Source organism: Alexandromys fortis, unplaced genomic scaffold (assembly GCF_014885135.2).
Source record: "Alexandromys fortis isolate MF-2015 unplaced genomic scaffold, M_Fortis_MF-2015_v1.1 scaffold_15, whole genome shotgun sequence".
NCBI lineage: Eukaryota > Metazoa > Chordata > Mammalia > Rodentia > Cricetidae > Alexandromys > Alexandromys fortis.
In genome coordinates, this window is record NW_026067911.1 from 14,735,754 (window position 1) to 14,763,385 (window position 27,632).

Genomic DNA, 27,632 nt, shown 5'->3' on the forward strand with positions numbered 1-27,632 from the left:
GTTAGAAATGTCACATGCTATCTCCTCAGAAAATACAAAACCGTGGTTTTGCATCTTCATTTATACCATGAAAATCCACACTTCACCTCTATGCTTATATATGTGTGTGTATGTGTGAATATATGAATTTACATATATATGACATGATATATATATATACTTTTTTCATTTATAAGACATTATCAGAAATTATATCTTTATTTCTTTATTTTGAAAGTTTAGAAGTAGTTGGAAGATATTGATTTAGTATTAAAAATAATTATCGGAACTACATTGTTAGCTTCTTCATAACAAATTCTATTTTATTTAATAGAATTAAAGAGGTGTAATAATTTGAAACAGTTTGAATAATGTGTCTGGAATCATATGGTAGTTGGATGCCACGTCATATGCAGGAAAAGGCTTTGGATTTAGGCTCCCCGATCAATTTTCTTTCACATATGTTGAAGCATTAAGTATGGAGAAGTAATGAAGTCCTCACACCTGGGCAAGTCCATCAGTTAACACAGTCAAGTGGGGTATTCTGGGAAGAAGCTACAAGAAAAGAGCAGATGGTTACAGGGTTGCTGAAACCAAGCACTAAACTTAATGTCTATCTTTGTATTAGGACAAACATAAAATAACTTAGAGCAGGTACCAAAATATCTCTTCTGACATATGGACTGACCATCAGTTACCCAGTAAGATTCCCTGTGGCACACTCTCCAGCAGCCAAACATAGAAGCACCATCTCCACAGGCATACCCATAGAAAGAGACTCAATCATACAGAGATGATTGACACTGTTCACATAAATACTTTGGTTCAGAGTTTACCAAAAATATAAGAAAAGAAAGTTCTTTATCTGTATATGAGAGACGTTTAGTAGAAATGGCGAGATAAACAGGTAGATGATAATGCTTTTGTAACATTTTTGAAATAAAATGTGTAAGTTAATTCAACATGAAAATAATAAATTATTCTGATATAGAATCTTAAGCCATTGCACTTTTCTCTAGGAATGAACAAAATTGGTATCCCAAAGAGACAGTGATAATTTTCTGGTAAATATTTTCTGAGAAGCTAAAGATGTCATATAAATCTTATCACTAAAATGCAAAATAAGGTGATCAGGAGCAGGAGCAAGAGAAGTCACAGGAGTTTAACAGATGACATTAGCCAGCATCAACTTTTGTCACAGGTGTATTTCTTAAATATATGCCCTATTATAAATATTGAATATCAGGGTAGTATAAAATAGTAATAGTAATAATAAGAAAAAATGGAAGCAATTTTCCAATTCTTATATGCATGTTCTTGGATATCCACTTTCCACTGCATGGAGTACTTGCACATACGTTTATATGCTTTGTGTGGCAGCTAATTGCTCCTGTCTAGATAGGCTCATTTTGTTAAAAGAGCACTGTTACCACATTGAACTGCCCTTCATCTGCCCTTGAGAAAGTGAGACAGCTGAATGGGCTTCTCTTGTCTGAAGGTTAATCTGGCTGCTGCTAGTGTACAAATCCAGACTTTCCACCAGTGGGAAGATGCTTTCCTCACACGAAGACAATGTAAGACATGATTTCCTCTAACACAGACCTTCCATATAGCAGTATGGAGAGTCATTACGCTGTGCAGTTATACACAAGAGGAGAAGATACTCAAGCTTACGTTCCCTATTATGTTCCAGAGATTATTATTTAAGATGATTTGACACCACAGAGATACATAGACCTTTTTAAAAACTCTCTCAGCAGTTAAGAGCACTGACTGCTTTTTAAGATGGCTAGGTTCAATTCCTGGCATCAATATGGTTGCTCACAACGATCTGTAACTACAAGTTCAGGGGTCGGACTCCTTTTTCGGGCCTCAGTGGAAACCAGATATGCATCCAAGGCATAAAAACACGTGCAGGCAAAGTACATACATTTAAAATTATGAAGTAATGTTTAATGTGAAAAACTAAGCACTAAAGTTTTTTTTTTTTTTTTTTTTTTTTTTTTTTTTTTTTTTTTTTTTGGCAGATACACAGTCTGTATAAGCACTGAACAAAAAGTAAAATTTCAGAAAGTTCTGGGTGATTTGTAGTGGTGTACATTACTGCAGCTGAGACTCTGGGTGTTTCACACGTTCTATCAATGAGCAAAATCTCTATCCCACAATACAGTTCTCCTTGAAGCATGAACACACACACACACACACACACACACACACACACACACAGGGAGAAAGAGAGAGAGAGAGAGTTCAGAGTTCAATAACTCTGCATTTAGTGTTTCTTTTCATCTAAAATTACTGGGAACTTAGAATGTATTGCTGCAGCTTGTATTAATTGTGTTAATGTATAGTAAGGATTTACCTGTTGATATAACTGATTGTATGACTGAGAAAAATAAAGTCTATATTTTAAAAGACTTTTAAATCATTTGGTGTTTTTAAAACTTAAACAGTAACATCATAAAATGAATTAATTAAGTAAATGTTTTTGATTTTTAAAGTCTTATGCTAATTTAACCTAAAATTTATACAATTCCATAATTTCTGTTTGATTACTTAAACCTTGAAATAAAAGTTATTAAAAGCAACTGGGTGCTTCTTACAGAAGACCTGGATTCTATTCTCAGCACCCACACTGAAAAAAGTCACAACCATTTGCAGCTTCAGTTATGGGAGACACAATGCCCTCTTCTGACCCCCCAGAGTACCAGGTATGCATGTGGTTCACAAACATATATGCAGACCAAATATTTACACATATAAAGTAAAAAAATAAGTCCAAAAAACAATTATAAATATGCTGTTCTTTAAACAGACAGTATCAACAACCTTGAAATTCTTTAAATATGTAGTAAAAAATTAAATTATATCAGTAAATTGTTCATTTTCTAATAATAACTAGGGTTTGGATTTATTTCAAGTGGAAATAAAGCTCACAAGATTTTAGAAATATAACATTTCAGGCAAGCAAATCTATTGCTAGAAGAAAAATAACAATTTTTAGCGAAGTTTATTTGTAATGAAGACTAGAGGACATAAAATAGGATAAATATCAACTCTCTTTTATATAAATAAACCACCATTAAAAGCCACTAAGAAAATAAAGCATGATTAAGTCCCAGGATCATGTTATATGATGGCACCTTAACACTTCCTCTCTTTAGTGAATAAATATATTTGAGATCACCTTAGTAGCTTTTAAAAATTAACTAAATATTTTAATATCTTAGCTCTCTTCTTTTTTGTGGGCCCTCTATTGAAAACGAAACACTTTGTTATCTTTTTATTTCATGTATGTAGTTTTAAAATATTACTTGTCCTTTGTTAGTGTAATGAGAAGCAAACACTTAAACAAAGAGTTAAACCACTACTTCTACTACATATCCGTTTCTCCTAGAGTCTGGCAATGAAATTCTCATTCTCTATGCCATGACACAAAGTTGTCTTTCAATTATTGCACACCTTTTTTTCTATTGATTTTAAATCTAGAGCAATCATTACTCTCACAAGTTCTCAATATGTTACACTTTCTATGCATTTTTAATTAAATCTATTTCTAGACTTTAAGTATCTGAAGTTTTTTTTAGTAATTCTAAAGCATAGATTGATCATAACAGCTTTTAAATTATATTATAACATTACTGTACAACAAACCTATCAGAAGTGTCTTATTTGTAATAAAGTCATCTATATTCATCTAAATTCTGAGAATCTACAAATGCAGACACATTTATGCTTGATAAACCTTAAGTGTATGTTTTGATTATTGAAAGCTAATTTTAAGCCCACTGAAGCTAGCTGTTGCCCTGACCTTTAGAGCATTTTATTTTTATTTTTAGATTCTATGGCAGTGCTCTGGGCTCAGCCTGACTTGACAGATATTGGGCAAGTTGTTGTTCTTGGCACTTTTCTCAGTGTGTTTAAGACCCAGCAGTAACATCTTTCAGCTTAAGAAAACTCGGCATGAACAGTGGTGCCCATATTTGTACAGACACATCCAAAAAAAGTTTGCTTTTTAAGAAAGTAACACCAGTGAAGCTTTGAGGGTATTTATTTCTAAAACCGCATATGTGCTTAAGTAGAGTAACCTAATGATGTCAGATCTTCACAGAAAAATAATAATCATGATGAATAAAAATGAATAATAATTTCTGAATTTCAAGATTCAAATTTATTTAAAAATGTACAAATTTTGTGTTTGTCTATCCATTTCTTCAATTTTCTTTCAGAAATTCTAACTGAAGAAAACAATTTTACATTGACCTTTTAGAGTAATTGCTTTTATAGACATTAAAGTAGAAAGTTTTCTAAATCTTTGGTTTAACATGATCCAAAATATTTTTACATATTCTAAGTGTAGCTTAAAATTTTATTGAATGTTGCATTAAAAAGTTTGATTTAGTCAAATTATTCCTTTATCAATGCCTATAATAGAGAAGGGTTCAAAAGAAGCTTCAATAAAATATCAGATTTGTTTCCTTTATCAGTGTGAGAAAACATATTTTGTGGTAATTCATGCCATATTTAATTATACAGACTATTCAGGAGTCAAAGTACATCTGGCACCATTGAGTCGTGATTGCATGTGCTACACTCCAAGGCGAAAGACAATGATAGGTTTTAATGGGTCTCAATCAGGGAGTGCTGGATTTGGAAGAAGTAGGAAGCATCTGCCAAGAAAAGACATTATTTTCCAGCTTGAACAGTGATTGTGCCTTTGAAGAACACATTCCATGTCCAACATTCTTAAATTATTGGGTCTTGAATCATAACTCAACTCTACTCTTTCTGAAAGATAGAAAATCATATGTAGAGATGACAATTTAATTGTATACATGCATGGAGATCATGCATATTTATACTTCCTGAAATTATTCTCAGACAATTCTTGTTAAAATGGCACACTAAACCAACATTTGAACATTCATACATGACATATAGGTAAGAAAATCATTAATTTCTCTTTGTAAATTGGCTACATTAGTTTATAATTTTCTGTATGTTTTGATTACTGATACTAAGGTTTAAGATAATATTTATTTTTAAATACTTTTAATGTTCATTTACATTATGTACAATACACCTTTCTCCTGTTTTCCTAAATTCTCACACTGGGTGGAAGTCACATGATCTGTCATGAAAAGTGCATCTTTGGTGGCCAATGGGCACACTTATTGTTTAATGTGTCATCATGTGAAATTGACTATGTCAAAAAGAACCATTATGAAACCCAGATGACAGAAGGGATGGCTTGTGACATTTTCCCCTTATGCCATGTGTAAACTGACTGACTGAAGGTGGTTTTTCTATATAACAAAAGCCTAAGGAGAGAAGACTGGTGGGGTGTGTTGCTGGTGTTTGTGAATTTCGTTGCAAAGGGAAGGGAAAGGGACAGACAACATAGCAAAACTCTAGCTCACTTAACATTAATTTATTGCAGGTTTTGTCTTTTCTGTAAGAATTAACGTCAGAATCATGAGAACTGAATCTGGTCTACTTGAGCATTTTTTTTCTCTTATTTCAGAGGTCCAGAACAAACATTTCAGCTTGGTGGGTTGGTGGGAGCACTTCAGCTTCAATTGTCCCACTGTGAGGTTTATGCTGATCTGCCAGTCACATGCAGCAGCTAGCCTATTATAACAGCCTCCTGAAACTCGACTTTAACACTTTTAATAAGAAGACAGACACACACACAGGAAGATAGGAAGATGGGAAGATAGATAGATAGATAGATAGATAGATAGATAGATAGAGATAGATAGATAGATAGATAGAGAGAACCCTTTTCTTAATGCAGTTTTAAGGAAAAATGGGCCACTGTACATAGATTGCTTCAGCAATGCACCATTTACAATCGTGGAAATTTGAATATCATAAAGATAAAAATGGTTGAAACACAGTTTATCAAATTTAGAATATGACCAGAAACCATGAAACTGAGTCAAAAAAATTTTACTCTTTCCCTTCTAATGTTAACTCTATTAGGCTATGTATGTGATACAAAGAATACAATAAAATGAATGAATTACCAAGTCCTGTGCAGCATACTTTGTATTTTGTTGGTGGCTGGTTACATTCCAGAGACAATTTCTTCCCTTCTCAATGGGAACACTTTAAGCTACATTACTGAAAGAACACATACTGTTTGGTAATCTTCAAGCTGCTTGAATCTTTTATAGCTAAATGGCTTTTCTCCAAAAAAGAATATAAGGTAAGCTGATTGAAGCAAAAAGCACATCAAGAATTGGCCTAATTCCATCATTAGAGATCACAACTCAACTTAAGACACTCTACAAATATTGATAGACCCATCTTTGAAGTTTTAAAGATATTAATAGGATAAGATATACTACATAATCTCAAATCAGTGAAAGATGTTAGAAGCCATAAGCATTCAAAAAATATCCAGGAACCCAGCAATTCCTTTCTCCTTGGACTCATGCCATAGGAAACATCAACTTTAATATTTAGTTAATACAAGTCAAATAGATTCCAATTCAATAAAAATGTTAAACATCTGATGATTTTAACTTCATATAGATATCAAAATTTCAAAATGTAATTATTTTCATATGCTGATGAAAGGCATAGTGATATGTGGGTAGAGCAATAAGTCCTAGGTAGTTCTTTCTGTACTATGTCCATGTACCAGAATAATAGTTATTAGAATCTTTCCTGGGCCTTATGACTTATCTTGCCACGCATTCCTGTCTCAATTAACAGTGCCAAGTATGGGTCCATCTTATGAGACAGGTCTTAACTTAGATCCAATCAGAAAGTAGTTGGCTACACTTATAACATCTGTATTGCTATAGACCAGTGGGTATATCTTGTCAGGTCAGGTATTATTGTCGCTCACAGAGTTCACATCTATATAGGACTGATAATTTTCAAAACAGCCAATTAATAGCTTAGAGTTTCTTTTCAGTTTGTTCTTCCAAAAGTCTGTAGATGAAAATGACTTTGCAAGATGTATGGACTTGAAACAATAACCCCAAGACCATAATCACAATGCATATTATCAAAGGTTTCTGTAGGGGCATTTCACTTGTATCTTAATAAATAAATCTTGACTGAAGATCAGAGCTTAAATAAGTCCCACTGGTCAGCCTTACAGACCAAGCAGTGGTAATTCACACCTTTAATCCTAGTACCCTTGCTTGCTGCCATAGAAACAAGGAAGTGCATGCCTTTAATCCCAGTGGTGCATGCCTTTAATCCCTGCCCCCGAGAGAAATATAAAATTGGAGGGGGGGGGTTGGAGACAGCTCTCAGAAACAATTTCATTCTGAGATTCCTGGAGGCATGATTGCCATTTCAGGCTGAGATCAAGGTAAGAGCCAGTGGCTGGCTGCTTTGCTTTTCAGATCTTCAGGTTGAACCCCAGTTACTCTTTCTGAGTTTTTATTAACCATACTTCTTGTTTCTACATTTGTTAATACATTTTACAAAAAAAAAAAACATAGCATGTGCATAATATAGCTAACATTGAACTGCTTGTATAGAAATCAGGGCAAGAGTTCTACTGTCAATGTCCTGTGACATATTGTTCAAATGCCTAGTATTATTAGATAAGACTTGAAATGCAGATTAATGATTTGGTTTGCTTATGTTTATATAGCAGGCAAGAGAAATTAAAACTACTTACAAAAGTGACCACTTAAATCAAGGGATGAGAAAACATGGCCTTTAATGAAAGTCTGTCATTGACTTAAAAGTCATTCCTTGCTGATTAACTTTAGAAGACCTAGTGTAAATATTCCCTTTCAACTTCATATAAGGGGTTGAAGAAAAGGAGATATTGTCTTAGCTCCAAAACACAATTTTTGATCTAAAATCTAACCAACATTTAGTCATATAAAGTGGAAAATGTTAAGTAATCTTACTCCCATCTCAAGGCAGTGACATATGAATTACCCATAATTTTAAAACTCACTGGACTTCTGTAACCAGACATTTCTCTTCCACCAACATTTTCCCTAATAACCAACACAGAGGCCTAATATTGTTTATAAATGTTTTCTCAATAGCTCAGGCTTATTACTTACTAGCTCTTATATTTTAAGTTAACTGATATTTCTTATTTGTGCTCTGACACGTGGCTACTCCTTTATTAGCATGGTACATTCATATGACCCCTCTGTGTCTGGATGGTGACTCCTGACTCCACTTCTCCATCCCATCATCCTTAGAGTGGTTACCCCAACTATACTTCCTGCCTTGCTACTGGCCAAATCTTTACAGTATACAAGAGGATTATTCTGTAGAAGACTTCCTCCTTGCCACTTATACTGTCATCACACAGTGTCAGTTAATGAATTTTTAACTGATTCATTTTCTCCCTATGAAGTAAAAATAATATTCTCAAAGCCAGCCATGATTGGAGCACGCAGTTCTACTAATCACCATTCTCATATTTCATTGTCCTTTTATTTTTTAAACCTGGTTATTATTTATTTAATTCCTATTGGCAATCTCTTTAATTGTTATGTTCTAACATTGGTGGCTCCATATTTTTCTCATCTCTACAAACTTAAATGTTTATATAATGTAATTGCCAAGAGATTACTCAATGTCTGTTGTTATTTTCAAATATTGTTTACTGTTATATTTGCTTTAATTATATAAACTTTGATACTCTGAACAAGTTGCTTAATTATTTACTCAACTGACTCTGTACATGATGTTCTCAACCTAAGCACTATTGACATTTGAGACATGTATGTGTTTACTGCCAAAGGCAGTCGCATGTATTACATATTCTTCTATAGCATATATGATGATAACAATGAATGTCACTACTTCAGAATTCAGATAAGAAATAAAAACCTTACTACAGAGGTAAAGGCATTTGTTATAAGGATTAGGGCACTCTCAAGTGTAAGAGTACCTTACCATAGGGACCATTGTAGAAGAATAATTTATATTTATAAGCAGACAATGGACACCAAGACCATTGTGGATGTAAACACTCCCAAGCAGTGAAAGTGAATAATGACCAAAGTGACCATGTAGCTGTAGTAAGGAGACTGCTTGTTGGTTTCTGGCTGCCTGGCTAGCTTAGACCCAAAATAATCACACAGAAACTATATTAATTAAATCATTGTTTGGCCCATTAGCTTTAGCTTCTTATTGGCTAACTCTCATAATAATTTAACTCATTTTTATTAATCTTTATATTGCCTCGTGGCTGTGGCTTACCTGGTACAGTTCCCGGCTTCTGTCTCAAGCAGCTCCATGGCTTTTCTCTAACCCTGGCCTTCTTTCTCCCAGCATTCAGTCCATTCCTCACTGCCTAGCTCCACTCTGCCCTGCTCTGCTATAGGCTCAAAGCACTTCTTTACTCATTAATGATAATGCCAGCATACACAGGAAAATCCCACATCATGTGGCAATGAAAATTTTGTTAGTTAGACTGTCTACTTTTTCAAAAGTTCCTAAACCAAATGGCTTTTTATTAGTGCTATTTTCTTGTTTAAGAATTTCACAAGTCTGTTTGGATTAACTCATAAAGAATGAGACAATAGCAGTTATTATTTCTGCACCAGTAAGGTTCTATTTGGATTACAATTGTATGTTTCCATGATGATTCCACCCAAGAATAGAAATCCAACTCAGATCTGATTTTTTCCTGAGCAATAATAAAAAATCCAGAAGTTTCAGGACCTTGTTTTGCAAGATGTTGATGATGAGGAAGAGATCTATTTTCTGTGACTTGAAAGACAGCTAAGTAATACATGACTAGGAACCTCAGAAACATGATCTCTACTCTGAAAATATTGCAAAAGATCAAATACCCTCCCCAATTTTAGATACTTATAGAGTCTCTAACTTTCCCATGATATACAGTGAGTAAAATTCTTTGAGCTATACTTTGGCCTCAGGCACATGACTTGCCTTGGCACTATGATTTAAGAACTTGTCTAAATTAAGATTGTATTTATATTTGAGCTATATAATTGTTACTCTCACTCATTAGAGAGCACCTTCCATATTAAAGGACTTTCTGTCAGCTGTCAACAGAGAACAATTTCAATAGGAATCTACCTAGAAAACCATGAGAAAGCCCAGCAGGGTTACACAATCTTTACAAAGATGACAGTCAGAAATGAATGTATATGGCACACTGCTTTATAGCAAGTATTTACTCGCAATTAATGAAGTATTACACTATTCTGGGTACCTTCCACTCTGAACAAATGGATTTGTCACTGATCTGAATCTTACTTTTGAGAAATATAAGGGCTTGGAAATCTAATTAGATGTCCTCTGAATTTTGAACCATGTCTCTAACAATAACTTTCTAAAATCATATCATGGTATGGTTATTTGATGGAGAATAGCCTCCATAGGCTCTTATATTTGTGTAGGTGAACACAGATAGAGTAATCCCACACTAGCTCAGAATTGAGTATAATAAAAGTTTCTTATCTAGGGGGCAGACTCACGGGATCTCAGTCCTCTGCATGAGCTGGGAAGAAGAACCAAATCCAGCTGCCAAGAGAGAGCTAGCAAGTCAGCATGTGCATTATTTGGTACCCAAGGCCACATCCAACTGGGACCAGCATTTCAAAGGCCATTGCCTGAAGAAGGAGTTTTCCCAGCATATTAGAATATTTAGATCCAGGTTGTCAGATTCTTTGGGAAGGATTAGGAAGAAACGCCTTGTTGGAGAAGGTTTGTTACTTCGTGGTGGGCTTTATTTTCAAAAGTCCATTCTCTCTCTCTCTCTCTCTCTCTCTCTCTCTCTCTCTCTCTCTCTCTCTCTCTCTCTCTCTCCCTCTCTCTCTCTCTGCCAAAAATTTACAGATCAGATATGGGCTTTCAGCTACTGTTTCAGTGCCATACCTGCCTGGCTGCTGCTATGTCCCCTGACCAAGCCCACCATTGATCATAAACTAACCCTCTGGAACTGTAAGCAAGCCCTTAATTCAACGCTTACTTTTATGTTATCTTGGTCATAGGCTCGCTGCATAGAATTAGAACAGGAGCTAAGGTAGTTGGCATTAAAATGGTGAAGAAGAAATCATTCTTTGCTCTTCTCTTCAACTCATTTGACCAAACTGTAAATCAAATCATTTGTCTCTATGAATTTCTGTGCCTAATGTCTTTTTAGTACATGGAAAGTGATGAGTCTGTTGTAGATATCTTACCTTGTAAATATTAAAGAAGGCTATTGGCTGACAAAGGCTGAGATGGGATTAATGTTAAGGGGCATGCAGGAAAAACAATCTAGATAGATATGTATACCAGAGAGTTTCCTATGTCTGTACAGTGGTCACAAGCCTATACAGCTAATAATTTATTCCATGAAAAATAAGAATTTGGAAGTTCTGGATTTATACACACATAAGAAAATAAGAGGACATCTTGGACATATAGAATAGAATGTTTGCTTTAAATGAGCTATTCCTAAGAACAAAAACAACAAAAATACTGGATATATTTTATGATATCTTACTGTCAATATTTTCTCCCACAAATCTAATAGCCTTACGCATCATAGTTATAACATCCTTAATCTCTGGTAGAACTAGTTATTCCTGTTTGCCTTAAAATTGTTCATAGTCAATTTAAAAATAACTGGAAAATCAATATAAAATTGATTTTCTTAAGGCTATTATTGCATAACATTTATAAATTAATATAAAACAGCATTGTGTGACATTTAATTTTATTTTCTTATTAATAATCTGTGCCTCCATATATTTAGAGTGTTTTTTTTTTCCTTCAATGAAAAGTTATAAAGTTGAACCAGTGTCCTCTGGAAGAGTTGCAAGTGCCCTTAAATAGTAAGTTATCTCTCTAGCTGCTACACTCATCTTTTATCAGAAGAAAAAATATACAGTCTTTTCTCCTGGTGAAACTCTTGCTGTTTGCATACTGTCTATTTCCAATTAATAAACGAACGGATTTATAAAGTGATTTTAAGATCTGTTCTGGTTTGAGGACCAAGCATTATGCTACCCTTACTTCAATAAATCAAATCTGAAAAAGATGTAACTCACTGATTCCAATAATACCACACTTCAGTGGTAAGCACATTCCCTTGTCATCATAAAACAAGAACCTTTAAGAAAATGCCAGGGAGTACCTGTTACTTCCTGATGACCTTCGTGATAGAAATGAAACAAGCACAAAGAAAAAAGGAAGCCCAAGACTAAAGAGTCAGCAATTTCTGTCAGGGCCCAAGTAATGCTAGAAGAGAGAAAGTAGGAGTAGGGAGAGAAAGACACGAGACCTCATTGGGAACACATGGAATATTTTCCCAGCCACTACTCAGATCATTGGAAATCTATTGCTCTGGAACTTCTTGCAAAATGGACTTCTTACCTCTGAAGGAAGGAAGAAGAATCTCTTATCTTAGGAGAGTAGACTCTCCAAAGGAAGATGCCAGAAGTCATGGTGCCAGCACAACAACACAACATTGTGGGTGGCACCTGGGAAGACACATCATAGCGAACTCTAACAGAAGCATGGAGGGCTGGACACAGAGGAATTTTCTAATCAGAAAGGAGTGGTTACATAGCTCGAATACAATTAATTTGTAAAACACCCAGAAACAAAAAGAGGAAGTTACTGACCCCCGATGCCTCCTAATGCTTTCAATTAAGTGAAGAGGAAAAAAAAAGAGAGATTCTATTTAATCTAATAAAAATCATGAGAACATTCAAATGAGCCAACAAAGTATAAGAATATAGAATAATATATTTTCAAAGTAAAATGAAGGCTTAGTAAAATGTCTTAATTTGAAATGACAGCATAAATAAATCATGAAATGCAAATTAACAGGGAATAATTTAAAATGAATATAATTCATAGTCAAGCATGTTAAATTTTTAGATAAGATTAACTATTGTGGAACACTAGCAAATAATCATGAAAATCAAAAAGTAATTATACAAGAAATGACTAAGGTGTTCAGATGCCCAATAGGCAGCTTGACTAAATTCAGAATCACCCTGGAAACTCCCGCTTTGATGTGTGTACCTTGACAATATGACTCCCCAAGGGTTTAATAAAGACAGTAAAACCCGCTCTGAATGCGGACAGCTGTTGGATCTCAGTTTGTAAGTGGAATCTCTGACAGAAGAAGAATTTGATGTGAAGACCCAGTTTTATAGATGAGTAAATATTTTATCAGGAATTAAGCCAAAAGACAACTGTAGTATATTTTGGTAAAAAAATAACCTGCCCATAGTCTGCCAGTGTCCTGAGAACTTTAGAAAAGTTGAAGTTGCCTAACTCTTCTGACAGAAGAACTTTAAAGCAAATAGCAGCCAGGCTAGACCACTGTCTCTGTTTACTAAGAGTTAACTAATCATTCTGTGTGAAAGAATGAGTGTGGGAGAACGATCTAAAACCTGGGCTGCTTGATAGGCATGGGACCTTCAGAAGACTTTTGAAGTTGCTAAAAAGAAGGATGCAGAAAAGCTATAATTCTTAAAAGTCAACAAACACAAACAAACAAAAACCTGTTTTCAACTAAGACAACAAGAAAGATATCTTGACAACAATATACCATTTGTGGAAGGCTCCAATACATGAGAACACAAACTGTTTTGAAAAGATATAATTGGAACTGAACGTCGCTATGAAGAGGATGCCTGATTATGGATGAAAGCTTAGGGGATTGTAATTGTTTCCCAGTGGTCAGCTTCTGTGCTTCACTTGTTTCATTACAACAGTGATAGAAGGGACAAGATGACATATTGATTCATCAGCAGGAACTAGTAACAATACCCATGGGATACTGGGTTTTTGTAGCCATGAGAGATGTAAGTGTGGGGGCACTCAAAAAAGGCTTGGGTCAAATTCGCAGAACATTATGAAGGACAGGCAATGGGTGGCCAGGGTATAATCTCTGGAAGAAATCCCTTAAAGGACGCTGCATGAGGCTGAGAAAGTGAAGACTTCAATGAACAATTCATTATCTATAATCAAAGACTATTAGACTAGAGAACTTGGGATGTCACATTCACCTTAGCTTAGAAAGTGAACTGCACCTGTTTTTAGTTATGATGACAAAAACAGCCTAGAGAAGATAGGACACGCAGAGAAATGAAATGTGCTATTCAACTAATACTCTTCATTTTATTCAGCCTTCCTTTAGTTTGGCCCTTCCCACCTCAATGAACCCAGTTTACAAAATCCGTTACAACCAGGCTCACCAGCTTATATCTTATGTGGGTTTTGGATCATGTCAACTTGACAATCAGTACCGACCACCATACTATCAGACAGGTTTATGGAGAGTGATTGACAACAGAGAGGAGGGAGAAAGGCATACTGCGGGATAACGTTTTGACTGCGAGCACTTGAAGTAAAAGAACTGAGTGATTCAATACAGAAATTAAATAAACTATGCAGATTGGAACATTAAACAATATAGAATACCAGAAAGTGATTTCGAGGTACAGCTAATCTTGTTTGAAGGTTTAAGCTTAATAGCAATTGAGTAAATAATAAACATTATGCCAATGTTGTTTGCTTTGACACCACAAGGTGACCAACTTTTAAAAAGATTACCTCTATTGTCAGGGTATTATTTTCAAGTAATGGTAGGTAGAAAGGACTAATTTTAAGCAATCATTTCCTTAGATACATCCCCTGGGAAATTTTCTCAAAAGGTTCACTCCACATAATGTGTAGTCTTTGTAAAATGTGGTGTAAATCACGAAGTAGTGATAATAGAGGGCCCCAGATCAAAACTTAAACGATTTCAAACCATCTTGGATGATATTAAGAGTCAATTTCATGTTCTTGCCCAAAGACTAAATTAACCTACTTAATTCTCATTTGTTGCATTGCCAGACTCTCTTGCTACAGCTACCCCATAATTAATACTGGGAAGCATCTAATGAGGTTCTGCTGTAAGGGATCCTTAAGCATTCTCCCACTCAAATTACTTAAAGATATTCAGCTTAGTGCACTGTAAGTGGCTCTATTTCTTTGAGCCTTCACGGAGAATGAAGAAATCACAGACAACATTACCAGATATGCGAGGTAAAAACAGAACGAGACACAAGGTGTACTAGTTTTATTGTAGCACACGCTTGGCCAGCCTGCTAGTCCCACCAGCTGTCCAGCAGGGAGCACGTGGGTTGGTGTAACAGGGAGTATAAATGAAGGTATGGGTTTATTTTGCTCAAGAATGATGTGATTTTATCACTGTTTTCTGTAACTTATTCTTTTAAATTTAGATTTTCACTGATACTGAGAGAATGAGCAAAAGAGGAATCAATTTATTAAAATGGAAATCTGAAGATCAACACACCAAGAGGAACAAAGGGAATAAGGAAACTGAAAGGTTAGTTGCACCCTCAGCAGATACACCTAATGTCGTAAGAAAATAGGAGCGATATTGTTCATGTGGACCTATGTTAATTTCTCAATGATGTAGTTGTGTAATTCATATTTGCCTTCAAGTTAAACTATTATTTGTAAACAAGAGGCTGCTCTTTTGTGTTCCAGCCACCCAGATCCAGATAATCACAAAGAATCAGTATTAATTACAATACCGTTGGACCTATGACCACAGGCTTCTTATTAACTAACTCTTACATCTTAAATTAATTCATTTCTATTATTTCATATTTTACCATAAGAATATGGCATACCAGGAAGGTTTCAGCGAGCATCTTTCTCCATCAGCAGCAACATGGTATCTTCTTGACTCAGCTACTCCCTCTCTATACCTCTGTTTGGATTTCCTGCCTGGCTTTACTCTGCTAAGCCACTGGTTGAAACAGCTTCTTTATTAACCAATGGCAATTAAAACACATTCATAGCAAACAGAGGGGAATCCCACATCATCTCCCATTTTCTGTCTAAATAAAAATGAAGGTTTTTAAGTTTAACATAGTAAAGTTACATATAAAAAAGAGTTATCAAGCAAAAATTATAGTTACAATAGTTAGTCCATTTGCTATTTGGCAAATCAAAGAAAATACTCTATCACCTATCCTATCTTTATGAGTCTAAAGTTTTATATCAAATTTATCTTTTGTCATAACTAAGGAAAAGTATAATTGTCTTTAACCCCATCAAATATCCCAGAAGGATATATTATTACCTAAGTAAACAGGAAGTGCATTATAAACAACTTCCAAACTTCTAGAAATGACAGAGACATTTCACTGCCTAGATAATCACACAAAGTTCTTCTATAACATCAGGGCATCCATATTCAGTCTACAGGCCTACACTACCTGACAGACTTCTCCATTAAGCAGGAGATTTGAAGATCTGTTCTGCCTTGTACTAAGTTCATCAGTTGCTTTCTTCTGTGTCCTGCAGAATGTCTGGCAGTTTGTTCTGGGAAGCAGGAACCTGAATGACTGTCTAACCTTCTTTAGGCAAATTCAGCAGTCACTTTTCTGTGAGTCCTGCATGTCCAGTTCATACAACACACCATCAAGCAGTCTAGGCAAGAACAGTTTCTTGCCCAAATGGCAAATCTTGCCATATTAAAGACAATTACATAACAAGTTCCTTTGATGCCCATCAACCTCTCTTAAGTAATTGCTGCTACCAGAAGCAGACATGTCTCACTGTCAAGAAAAGTCAAGTTCTTAAAATATTTTAAATGCCATTTTCTTTAGGCCTTTAAAGTGTTGAAGATTATCTATCTATCTCTGTATAACTAGAAAACTTAACTAACATGACTGCAAGTTTGACTATTATAAATGACTATCTGTACTTTTTAATTATACATTACATTTTTAAATGAGCTGCACAAACAAAATATCATAAATAAGAGCAGAAATATATGTACACAATGTAACAAAATCAACCATAAATTTGTATCAATACACCAAAACCCATATCATTTAGGAAAGTAACAGGAATAGTTTATCCGACAGGTTTTATGATCTGTCTGGCCATAGGTTCTTGACCTCTAACAGTGACGGGTAGGAACTTTATCTAGTAGAGCACTATTTGAACCCAATTAGAAAGTGACTGGTTACTAAAGTGATGTTCATGCCACTATTGCACCAGTGGGCTGATCATATCAGGTAAGTGACAGCAATACTTGGCTGGTTTCACAGCTGGATAACATTGGAGATTAATTTTGTCCTCTGGTACTATTCATAGAACCATCTAGCACTGTTAGTAAGTGTCTATGGGATTCTTAATCCTAAGGGTCCATCTATAGTACATTCCTCCTCCAAACGATCAGGAATCATGGGAGAAGATAGAAGAGGAAGGATATGCATGCAAGTTTCTTTTGGACATATCAGGGCGTCTGCAATACAAACTCACAGTGACTGTGAAAGCAAACCCTAGGCCTGTGCAACCTCAAGCCAGACTAAATCTCAACATGGAGATATGAAATAGGGATGAAGTACCACTTGTAGCTAAAGAGTTATTGATAAAGCCTGCTGCTGGGGGAGAGAGCTAGTTTTGTCCAGGACTGTCATCTCCAGTAGGTTAACCACTTTCCACTGGAATGCTACACATCTAAGAAATATGGGCATCACAAATCATACTTTACGACTGTAAAATAATTGAAAAAGAAAAATTGAAAGATTTCAAAGTTCTGTAAGAAGAGAAACCAAGTGATCTAGGGGAGCTAGGGGAGGGCATTAATATGATTAAAGTACATTGATGATGCTTTCAGAGAGTTAATAAAAATATTTATAAAGTCATACACTACCATGCCTTGCTTTGTCTAAGGTTTGTAAAACTATCATTCTCTTTCCCTATTGCACAAACACTCTTTTATTCTCTCTCTCCCAATTTTTCTCTCTTCTTCTTCCTCTCTGGTACATCAATAACTGATCATGTATTATTTGAAATAGTAAAATACTAAATGACTTCTTTCTTAAGTTATATTATATTTTAAGCTATTTCATAATCCTAGGTTAATGTTAAATGTTAGAAACTAAGAAAAGCACAGACGTATCACAATAGCTACTTAATAATAATTATGCAGGTAAAAGTCTTATAGATTTCATTTTGCAGGAGAAAATATCCAATTCTTCATTCAAGTCTGTAGAAACGCAGTTTCCTAGGTACTTATTGTGCCACACTTTCATTTTTACACAGGCCATCTCTTCAAAATCTCCTGACTTCTGACTCTGTCTCTTAATTTGTGGCACATCCAGTTTTCTCACAATTAGTGACCCTAAGTATTGGCACTTCTTCTGCAAGCATCACAGCATGCTTTTCCCAATTTCTCTCCAGTGGTCTCTGGCACCCTAGTATCCTGCTACAGCTGCTGTTAATATCTCCTGCAGTAGTGCCGTGGGGTTCCAAATCCCCTACTCTGTGTGTCTTCATTATGCAACAAGGAAGGAAGCTTTGTTTTGATCAATACTCAATAATTACTTCTGAAACTCAGCAGGTAGATTTATTAAATAAGTTTTTCCTAATGAGAATAAGATATTGCATGGCATTCTGGTAGTCAAATTAATTAAATTAAATAACCTTTACATATGTACAGAAGAGTTTGGAATATTTCCTTGGTATAAACCCAAAAAATAAAACACTTCATCTTCTTTCCAGGAATGTATTCAATGATGTACACCAACTAAAACATTTCTCTAATAAAATACCACCATTTTATTTATGCAAGGAGATTATGACACTATCTCTAATCTTATGATAAAACTCCTTGGGTTATTTCATCAGGACTATGCTTGAGCATTTGCCTTTTCCCAATGTGCACACTTTCTACTACACAGCTGAAGAAAATTGTACAAATGCTTATTACTATTAAAATATGTAGTTAGACAATATCAATATAAAAATTATATCACCCTTGTTAGAGCTTGGTCTTTTGATCACTCTAGACTTCTGATTAGGCACCTTTCTTCATGGTCTTCAAATGTATATACAGATTTATGTTCTTATCTCTATCTGATTATTGAACTGATAATTGTTAATATGTTAAAGTTAAAACTTGGAATGGTGACCTTAGGAAACAGAAAAAAAAATGGGAGAAATATAATATTGTATTTGGCCTTGCAGTATCTATTGTCGTTAGATTTCTAGGAGATAAACTATAAAATGAAAATTACTTTTAAGATATGAGTATTTGTGAGCAAGAATTTGAAGGAATTGTCACAATAAAACTTTATGCTGTGACCGAGGAACAATGCAGTATGTTTTAGGGCTCAGTCAGAGAAGTCAAGAAGAGTCCTGGGTACGTAGTTTAGTGGAAGACCACCTGCCTGTCATATATGAGGTAAAACCTACAACCACAACTGTAATACATTAGCATAACTTCTAACTGCACTCTAAATATTGTCCTTATACCCAGAGATACGGGTTCTATTTATCTCACATCAAGAAAACTTCTCTTGCATCAGAAAGTGATCATTACAGAAAACCATTACCAATAAAAATGCAGAGTTGTTGATGCTAGTCCCGGCAAACAAGAATATATAAGAAAAAGAGGATTGAGATATTGCTTTGAGATTTTGTCTCCTAGAAATATTATAAAAGCTGTACCCATGAAGTTTCCTAAACATGAGCAGAACATGTACATCACACCAGATATGCCGAAGTGGACAAGGAAATTCCCATTAGACCTTAACCACACACAAAGATGGAGGGGCCGTAATAAATGCTAACAGTAGGAGAAATAGTCTTGTCAGGAAAGATTACGCCAATTGGCTACCCAATACCAAATACTGAGCCCCAAAACATACATACAAGCAATATTATGCCAAAAGAAGAAATTTTATTTAGAAATATATGTATATATGTAGGTGGTGGTTGTTTTTCTTTAATTATTCGCTCTCACTCTTTAGGGGCCCACCACCCAGCTCCCAAATAAATCATTCATGGTGGCTTATTCTTAATTATAAAACCCAGCCTTAGTTTGGCTTGTTTCTAGCCAACTTTTCATTAACTTAAATTATCCTGACTACATTTTACTATGGGCTTTTTCCTTTTCCTACTTCTATATATCTTCTTTGACTCTTACTCCATGCCTGGCAGGGTGGCTGGCCTTTGACATCTGCCTCTCTTCTTGCTCCTACCTCTCTTCCAGATTTTTTCTTTTATTTATTCTCTCTGCATGCCAACCCCTCCTATTCTTTCTCCTTTCTCACTATTGGCTGTTCAGCTCTTTATAAGACATAAGGTGCTTTAGACAAGCAAAGAATCACAGCTTCACAGAGTTAAACAAATGCAGCATAAACAGAAGCAACACATCTTTAAAATGCTAAACAAATGTTCCAGAGCATAAACAAATTTAACACATGTATGCGTTCAATGATGAGTAGGGGAAAAAAGGGCCTTGAATTTGAAAATGAGCTATAAAGTACATGATAGTGATTAAAGTGTGGAACAGGAATGGAGAAATAATTGTATTATAATTTCAAAAATAATAAAAATGCTAAAAAATAAAACAAAGCTATATCAAATACAATAGTGAAATAAAGTTGGTCACTCAGCTTAGAAACCAGGACAGCGTACACACAATCTATTCTATCACAGTAACTGGAGTACTGCCTGGGTTAATGATGGCAAAATTAGTGAAGAGAATGACAATGAAACCATCAATAACAACATCCATATATTAACAGTAAGATGTAAAAGATATAGATCAGAACTCTAGCTGGCTACTTTGCCACAGGTTGTTGGAACAATGCTTTAGAGGCTTACATACTGAATAGTTACACAATGAGCCTGTAGGATGAGAATGCGAGGTCATTGCATAAAAGGACTGTAGGAGAAAAAAGAAATCAACCCCGAGACTTCCATGTAAACAAGAGGCAGGCTGTGAACTACAAAGTGACTGCTGTTTTAAAATATTTTGTGAAGACAATGAGTTTAACAAAACAATCCAAATGACTGTGTATGTGTGTGTGTTAGTCTGTGTAAGTGTGTAAGTGTGTGTGGATGTGTGAATGTGCCCGTGCAAACTACAGATGAAAGTTATTAATCCCAGATGTGAACGCAGAGTGTTCGTGAGCCTCATGTGCATCAGCACCAGTGCATGCCAGATGGAGAATTCTCAATTCTTGCACAATCAGATAAACAGTAAAAGAACATGAAGACTTTGTTCCCAATGATCCCGACACAGATACTGTCGCAGTCTCTGAATACCTCAGAGAATGAGGATTAGTAATGTTGCAGAATGCTTGCTATTTCAGCCAGGAAAGGAAGGGAGAGAGAAAAATAAACATGTGTCCCCAAAGACTCATGTTTAATACATGTTTAATTCAGAGGGGGTAAAAACCAAGAAAGGGAAATTTAGAATTATTCCTATGCTATCCTCATAGAGACTGAAAACATTCTTGTATCCATATTAAACTGTAAATAGTTGATGAAGAAATGAAACAATTCACAAAGCATGGCTATCAACTTAAAATAACTAGAAAGATAATCAATCATCTAGAAAATTGGAAGGGAATGAAGTTGCAGAACATGGAATGAAAATATAGTTTAAAAACAATAAAAAATAAATAAAACAACAACAACAAAAAAAACAAGCTCTAGGAATTTTCTAAGACTTGTGAGTTGTGGACACACTCAACCTCACACATACGCATGTAAGCAATACCAACGAACTTATCTTCATAATCAGAAAAGAAAAGCAAAGTAGAGACGTACGGGGGGAATTCAAACTGAGGAAAGAAATAAAATGCCTAAAGAAATAAGGAAGAAAAATTTCCAGGAAAAACAAACAAACAAACAAACAACAAAAAAAAAAAAAAAAAAAAAACAAGTGCCAGCAGCCAAGGAAAAAATTAGAAATGAGATAAAACAACAGTCCAATCCTTACATGGACAGAAACATTTCAGGATCTCAGGCTTAGGAATTGAATAAAATAACCTAGGCCTGCTAGGTGCTTCACTGTTAATTCAAATTTTGAGTAAGAATAACACAGTAAGAGGCCTTTCTATGTGTATTTCCCATTGAATACTTGCCACTTACTAAAAAATAACCACACAGAGCACATGCCAAAAAAAAATGTACCTAAAAAGGGAACATTGAAAAATATGTTAACAGACAGGGAAGCTACCTGGTGGATTAATTAGAAATATACACTTCCACAACCCCAAAGCTTAATAACTTTGGGAAGTAGCAATCACTTTTGTAAATGGAAAAAGGCTGTATGTCTGTGAGAAAGTTGAAAATAACAAATTGAAAACTGAAAAAAAATGGGTATCCTGGTCTTTGGTGATGAAATGAAACAGTAACTTAACAGTTTATTAACTGGAAGGACAGTAAGTGAAAACACACAAATCAAAGCTTTGAAGATAAACAGGCAAATAGAGCAGGACTCCTTTAATAATTCAGTTTTCTGTCTCCGTGGGTGGGTGCACCCCTCGTGGTCCTGACTTCTTTGCTCATATTTCCCCTCCTTCTGCTCCTCCTTGGGACATTGGGAGCTGATCTATTGTGAGCTCACCAAGGCCAGCTGGACTGCGACTGAAAAAGCATGGGATAAAACCGGACTCTCTGAATATGGCGGACAATGAGGGCTGCTGAGAAGCCAAGGACAATGCCACTGGGTTTTGATCCTACTTCATCTTCTGGCTTTGTGGGAGCCTAGCTAGTTTGGATGTCCACCTTCCTAGACCAGGATGGAGCGGGGAGGACTTTGGACTTTCCACAGGGCAGGGAACCCTGACTGCCCCTCAGACTNAGGGAGGGAAATGGGAGGCAGGGAGGAGGCAGAATTTTTTTTTCAATAAAAAATTATATTTAAAAAAAATTCAGTTTTCTGAATTTACAGGAATATCGCAAGGAGTTACTTCTAGAAACATGGGCAACATAAAGATCATTGCATCTCTACAAAGCCATCCACACTGGTGTAGCAGTTCCTTAAAGAAGTATCTGTGTCACTTCCTGCACAACTTTCAGTCAGCTCTACCAAAAATGTCTTCTCCCTCCAGTTACTTACAACAAGTGTATCCTAGGCAAGGGGCTCTCTAGGATCCTGAGTCAGGTTTATTTTATGAACTTCTAGAAGTTTACAATCCTCCATTCTTCCTTTCTTCAGAAGGGAACATTTAAATTATGAAAAGGCAGTACAAAATACTGGAAAAAAAACTGTATTCTTTCATATCTCTATAAGCATGCGGGTGATAGCAGACATGGGTTTAAGTACACAGATATAATTCCTCAGATTAGCTGGGTTTTTCTTTGCATACAGTTTTTTTGTTTTGTTTTGCTTTGTTTTTTTTGAGACAGGGTTTCTCTGCAGCTTTGGTGCCTGTCCTAAACTAGCTCTGGTAGACCAGGCTGGCCTAGAACTCACAGAGATCCACCTGCCTCTGCCTCCCAATTGCTGGGATTAAAGGCGTGAGCCACCACTGTCCAGCTGTATACCACTTCTAAGATGATGGTGAGTGCTCTCTCGATCTCCCTCCCTTTCTTCTTTTCCCCGTCCCCCATTATTGTTACTTACTGATAGCTTATACTGCTGTTCTAGGCTTTAAATTTAATCTACATGTATTGAGCCATATTTTTCACATATGTTGTGCCTGTATACTTTAATATTTCTCTTTCAATTTGTAGGGCATTAATATAGACCTCAAAGATCATCTTTATCCTTCTATATTTCGAAAATATTTTTATTCACAATGAACGATTCATTGTCTCATTTATGTTTGTATATGAATCAAAGAGAGGGAAAGGCAAAAAGAAAGGGAGGTATATGGCTATTTATGAATGCACTAGCAGTATTTAATTGCTTTAATGAACTATTTCCATTCAAATTACCAGTCTCGGGTGTAGGAGTGTGGGTCAGTGGCAAAGCACGTGCTTAGCATGTGTGAACTGCCCCTGGGTTGTTCAGTATGACGATCATGAGCTGTATTAATTAGAATCCTATTCATCACTCTGGCAGGCTATGCTGTCCTGGCCCACTGTACTAACTCTTAAGGAATTGGGTGGAACTAGAAACTAACCTGTGATTTGTGAAAATTGTTTTAATTCATTTGTCTGTCACAAGCATGCCAGTCCCCATTGCTGGGTATATGACTTTATCATTAGTACAGTGAGTTAATAACCTGAAAATAATAATAATAATAATAATTAATAGAGAGGGAGTACAGCAGTACTTGTAACACCAGTAGTGATGAAAATGTGACTGGATTTTATTGCAAGTTTGTGGTTCCTCATTTCTTTCTTTTATTCATTCTTTCTGCGTTCCCAGCTCTACACCTGAGCCCAAGATAAACAATCATTCCCATCTTTTCATGAAATTCAAAGAGGATAGCCTTTAACTTCCCTAAATCTACTGTTTCGTGGTTTACCTCATCCATCACAGGCAAACTATTCACAAAAATATATAAATTCAATGATGGTGGACATAACTACAAAGAATCGGTGTTGGGAGGGAGAAAAGAAGGATAAAAATTGTAATATGGATATTCTACTAATATGCAACTGATGTAGATATATCCAAAATTCAAAGCAATCCAAAGTGATTATTTTACTATGGTTTATTTTTAATTTTATTGGTATGTCACAATACAAACTTCAGGGACATATATTCTTAAAGTTCACGTGAAGAAAAGTAATTTGCAGATTTGGTGTAGCCTTCCATGGGAAATGGTTTGTTACTACAGCTTTCTCTCTTCCCTCTTTGATCACTAACATGCCAAGTAGGCGTGTGTGTGTGTGTGTGTGTGTGTGTTGCGTGTGTGTGTGCTGATTCAGGAAGTCATATCAAACAAGAAATATTACTTATATATACTTTTCAAATATATTTTTCCACTTTATACTTCAAATTTCCCTTCAGATTTAACATTTTCTAAATTATTTGTTTGTATAAAACACCGATTGTTTATATAATTCTGCTATTCTAAACTAGATCTTGAGACACATGCAAATGCAGAGTTTTATATGTTGTTATATGTTGTTTTACTATTGAACCTTGTCTGTATATCTATCTGTGTGTATGCATGCTCATATATATTCAGATACATGTGTGTATGGGTGCACGTGTTGCTTGGATCTACTCTTCAGGTGCCATCAGAGATGGCTTAATACAATCCCTTCTTGACTTGCAATTTGCCAAACAGGCATTCCTGGTAGCTAAAGAGCTCCAAGGAAACTCCTGTGGTTGTATGAATATACCTATATGTTTTTTTTTTTTTAACAAGAATTCCAGAGACTGAAGTCAAGCGCTTTGCTGACTGTGCCCTATTTTAATTCTTAGTCATCACAGTCTATTCACCTTCTCCTGGGAGCAGCCCCACAGGTCTTATGATAGTTCTCACAATTCTCACAATTGCTATCTTTTATTTTGTTTACATGGAATCTGAATTTGGAAAGATACTGGTAACATGTCATCTGGCAGACATTCTCTTGCCAGATATCAAAGTGCTGCTTACTCTGAGATATGCTTAGTACTTTCTGATCTACTTATCCCTAAGCACAACAAGATCTTCCACTATAGAACACATGAAAACTATAGTGAGAAGGACTGGATTTTAAATACTATTCCTCCTTTAAAGGTTGTAGTTTGTATAAACTAAAGGGATGGCTATGTAGCTTAGATAGTAAAGTGTTTGACTAGCATCAACAAATCTCTGGGTTCAATCCTCAGTATTACATAGGCAGGACTGGGTGGAGAAGAGGACAGAAAGTTCATTTCTAGCTACAAAGCAACTCTGAAACAAGCCTGGACTACATGAGATCCTCTCTTGAGATATCTTAATTTGGGGCCAATGAGCTAGTGAAGGCACCTGTTGCTAAGCCTGAAAGCCCAAGTTAAATCCTTGGAGTCTACAAAGAGGTAGGAACAAGTGACCCCTGCAATTGTTCTCTGTTCTCTGCAATTCCACCGTAGGATTATCTACACAAATTACAAACACAAAATAAAATGAAATGTTGAAAAAGTACAAATATTAATTGAAATGAAGGTGAAGTATATTTATATGCTAGATTTCAGAATTACATTTTTGCAAACAAACCAAATGATGCACACAAACCAAAGCAAGTCACTGAATGTTTCATTCCTGTGTCCAACAGCATAATTTATATAATCTTAGCATCATACCACATATCTAGATTTAATAGTATCCTACTGACACCATTATTAACAAATAGAGAAATAGTTATTTGCCCAATCATAAAACATTTATACATAATGGATGAATATAATACAAGAACGATGAGAAATAGACATATAAAGAATTTCTCTTCATTCAGTTGATTAGAGACATGACTGAACAATTCATGTGTTCTGTGAGATTTGCTTCTCCATCTGCACAATGGGGGCTGATTGCAATAACAGCTCATCACGATCGCTGCAGCTATCACAGATCAAACATTAGAAAGTTCTCTGTGTATTTGTTTCAAACTGTTAGCTAATTTAATTAACACTAGAGAGGTCATAGTCTAATGTGCCCAACATCCACAATCTTTTCCATGTCCACTTAGACGTAGTAGAGAAGTCATTCACTAATCATAAGGTTATTACAAAACCGTCTTGTTTATCATTCAAAAGAGACAAACGTTAATCAGTCAATTAAAAATGCCACAAATTGATAAGTGCAAAATGTTCCTTCTGAGCTCAGGAAGTGTGGGATATTGGGAAAGCAGGGTTAGATGACCAGAAATAATAACGATAATTAAACTCATAGATCTCTGTTGGATACCTATTATCTGTATGCGTGTAAGGACATGAAAAATATATCTATTGGATTTAATTTATACTTATTAAAAGAGGATCAAAGTAAAACATAAACACAAGTTGTATTTTATGGTCTGAATATGAACCCAACCGCTCCAGGCTCATGACTGCTAGTGCCGTTTGAGGAGAAAACATACAGACTGAGTGTAGGTCACACGTTTGTGACTTTCTACATTTACCCCTTGAGCATCGCCAAATCATGACTAAATGTTTTGCTCCCTGATAGTCATGAGGTGATTGGTTTAGGCGTTTTCCTTCCGATGCCACCCTGATCTGCCTCACCAGGAGCATTAATAACAGAGTCAAGGCAGCAGGAACAGAACCCTCTAAGACCTGGTGCCTCGAAGGATCTTTTCTCTGATATTTACATCTCCCTTTTAAAACTTGTAACTAAAGAGCTTTATTTTCACTGAGTTATCTGGAGGGCACCATATATCAGTGTCACTGCTCCCTTGCTACCCCGTCCGGTTGGCGGAGTGAGTGTTATAAAACATATAATGAAAAGAACCATTTCCATCTACATTATCATAAAAAAGTTAAAGAGAAAACTCAATGAAAGGGGCAATGGAGTTTTCAGAATAAAAGGAGGCCCATATTTCATCTAAAAAAAAAAAATAACCAAAGGAGGGTGAGTGTCAAATAGAGCACCACCCCAGCACACATACCTGTGGTCCAGGTCGGCCCCGGCCCCGGAAGCTTCCAGATCACTATGGCCCGGACTTCTCTGCCTGCTGACTGAGAAGCACGTAGAGCCTCTCTTTGATCCACTCTCGGCTGTAAGGCTTGTAGGTCTGGGTGTCTTCTCGGAACACCAGGCAGCTGAGGTTCACCATACGGTCGATAAACTCAAACAACTGATCGACCCCATACGTGATGGACTGGCCGGGAGGGTTCATCCGCTTCAGGTGTTCTTCGTACATCTTACAGATGCCTTCCATGCATTCATTCACGGATTCGTACTCGGCGTAGGTTCGGCCTTCTGGCCTCTGAGTGGCCTGCACCAGCAGCTTGATGGGAATCATCGCAGCCTAAGCCCGTCTGT

General features: G+C 35.8%; 1 protein-coding gene across 1 annotated transcript; it reads right to left on the reverse strand.

The window, feature by feature from the left end:
* Positions 1 to 331: 331 nt before the first annotated feature.
* LOC126499306 (enhancer of rudimentary homolog) lies at positions 332 to 27,632 on the reverse strand. The gene is made up of 2 exons (XM_050138467.1): positions 27,256 to 27,632; positions 332 to 534 (listed from the first exon to the last, which is right to left on the reverse strand). The coding sequence occupies exon 1, from the start codon at positions 27,610 to 27,612 to the stop codon at positions 27,298 to 27,300; it is 315 nt and encodes a 104-aa protein (XP_049994424.1). The 5' UTR covers positions 27,613 to 27,632; the 3' UTR covers positions 332 to 534; positions 27,256 to 27,297.

Bases quoted from the DNA above. Each gene is read 5' to 3' on its own strand.
- LOC126499306 (XM_050138467.1), bottom strand. From the start codon at position 27,612: ATGATTCCCATCAAGCTGCTGGTGCAGGCCACTCAGAGGCCAGAAGGC.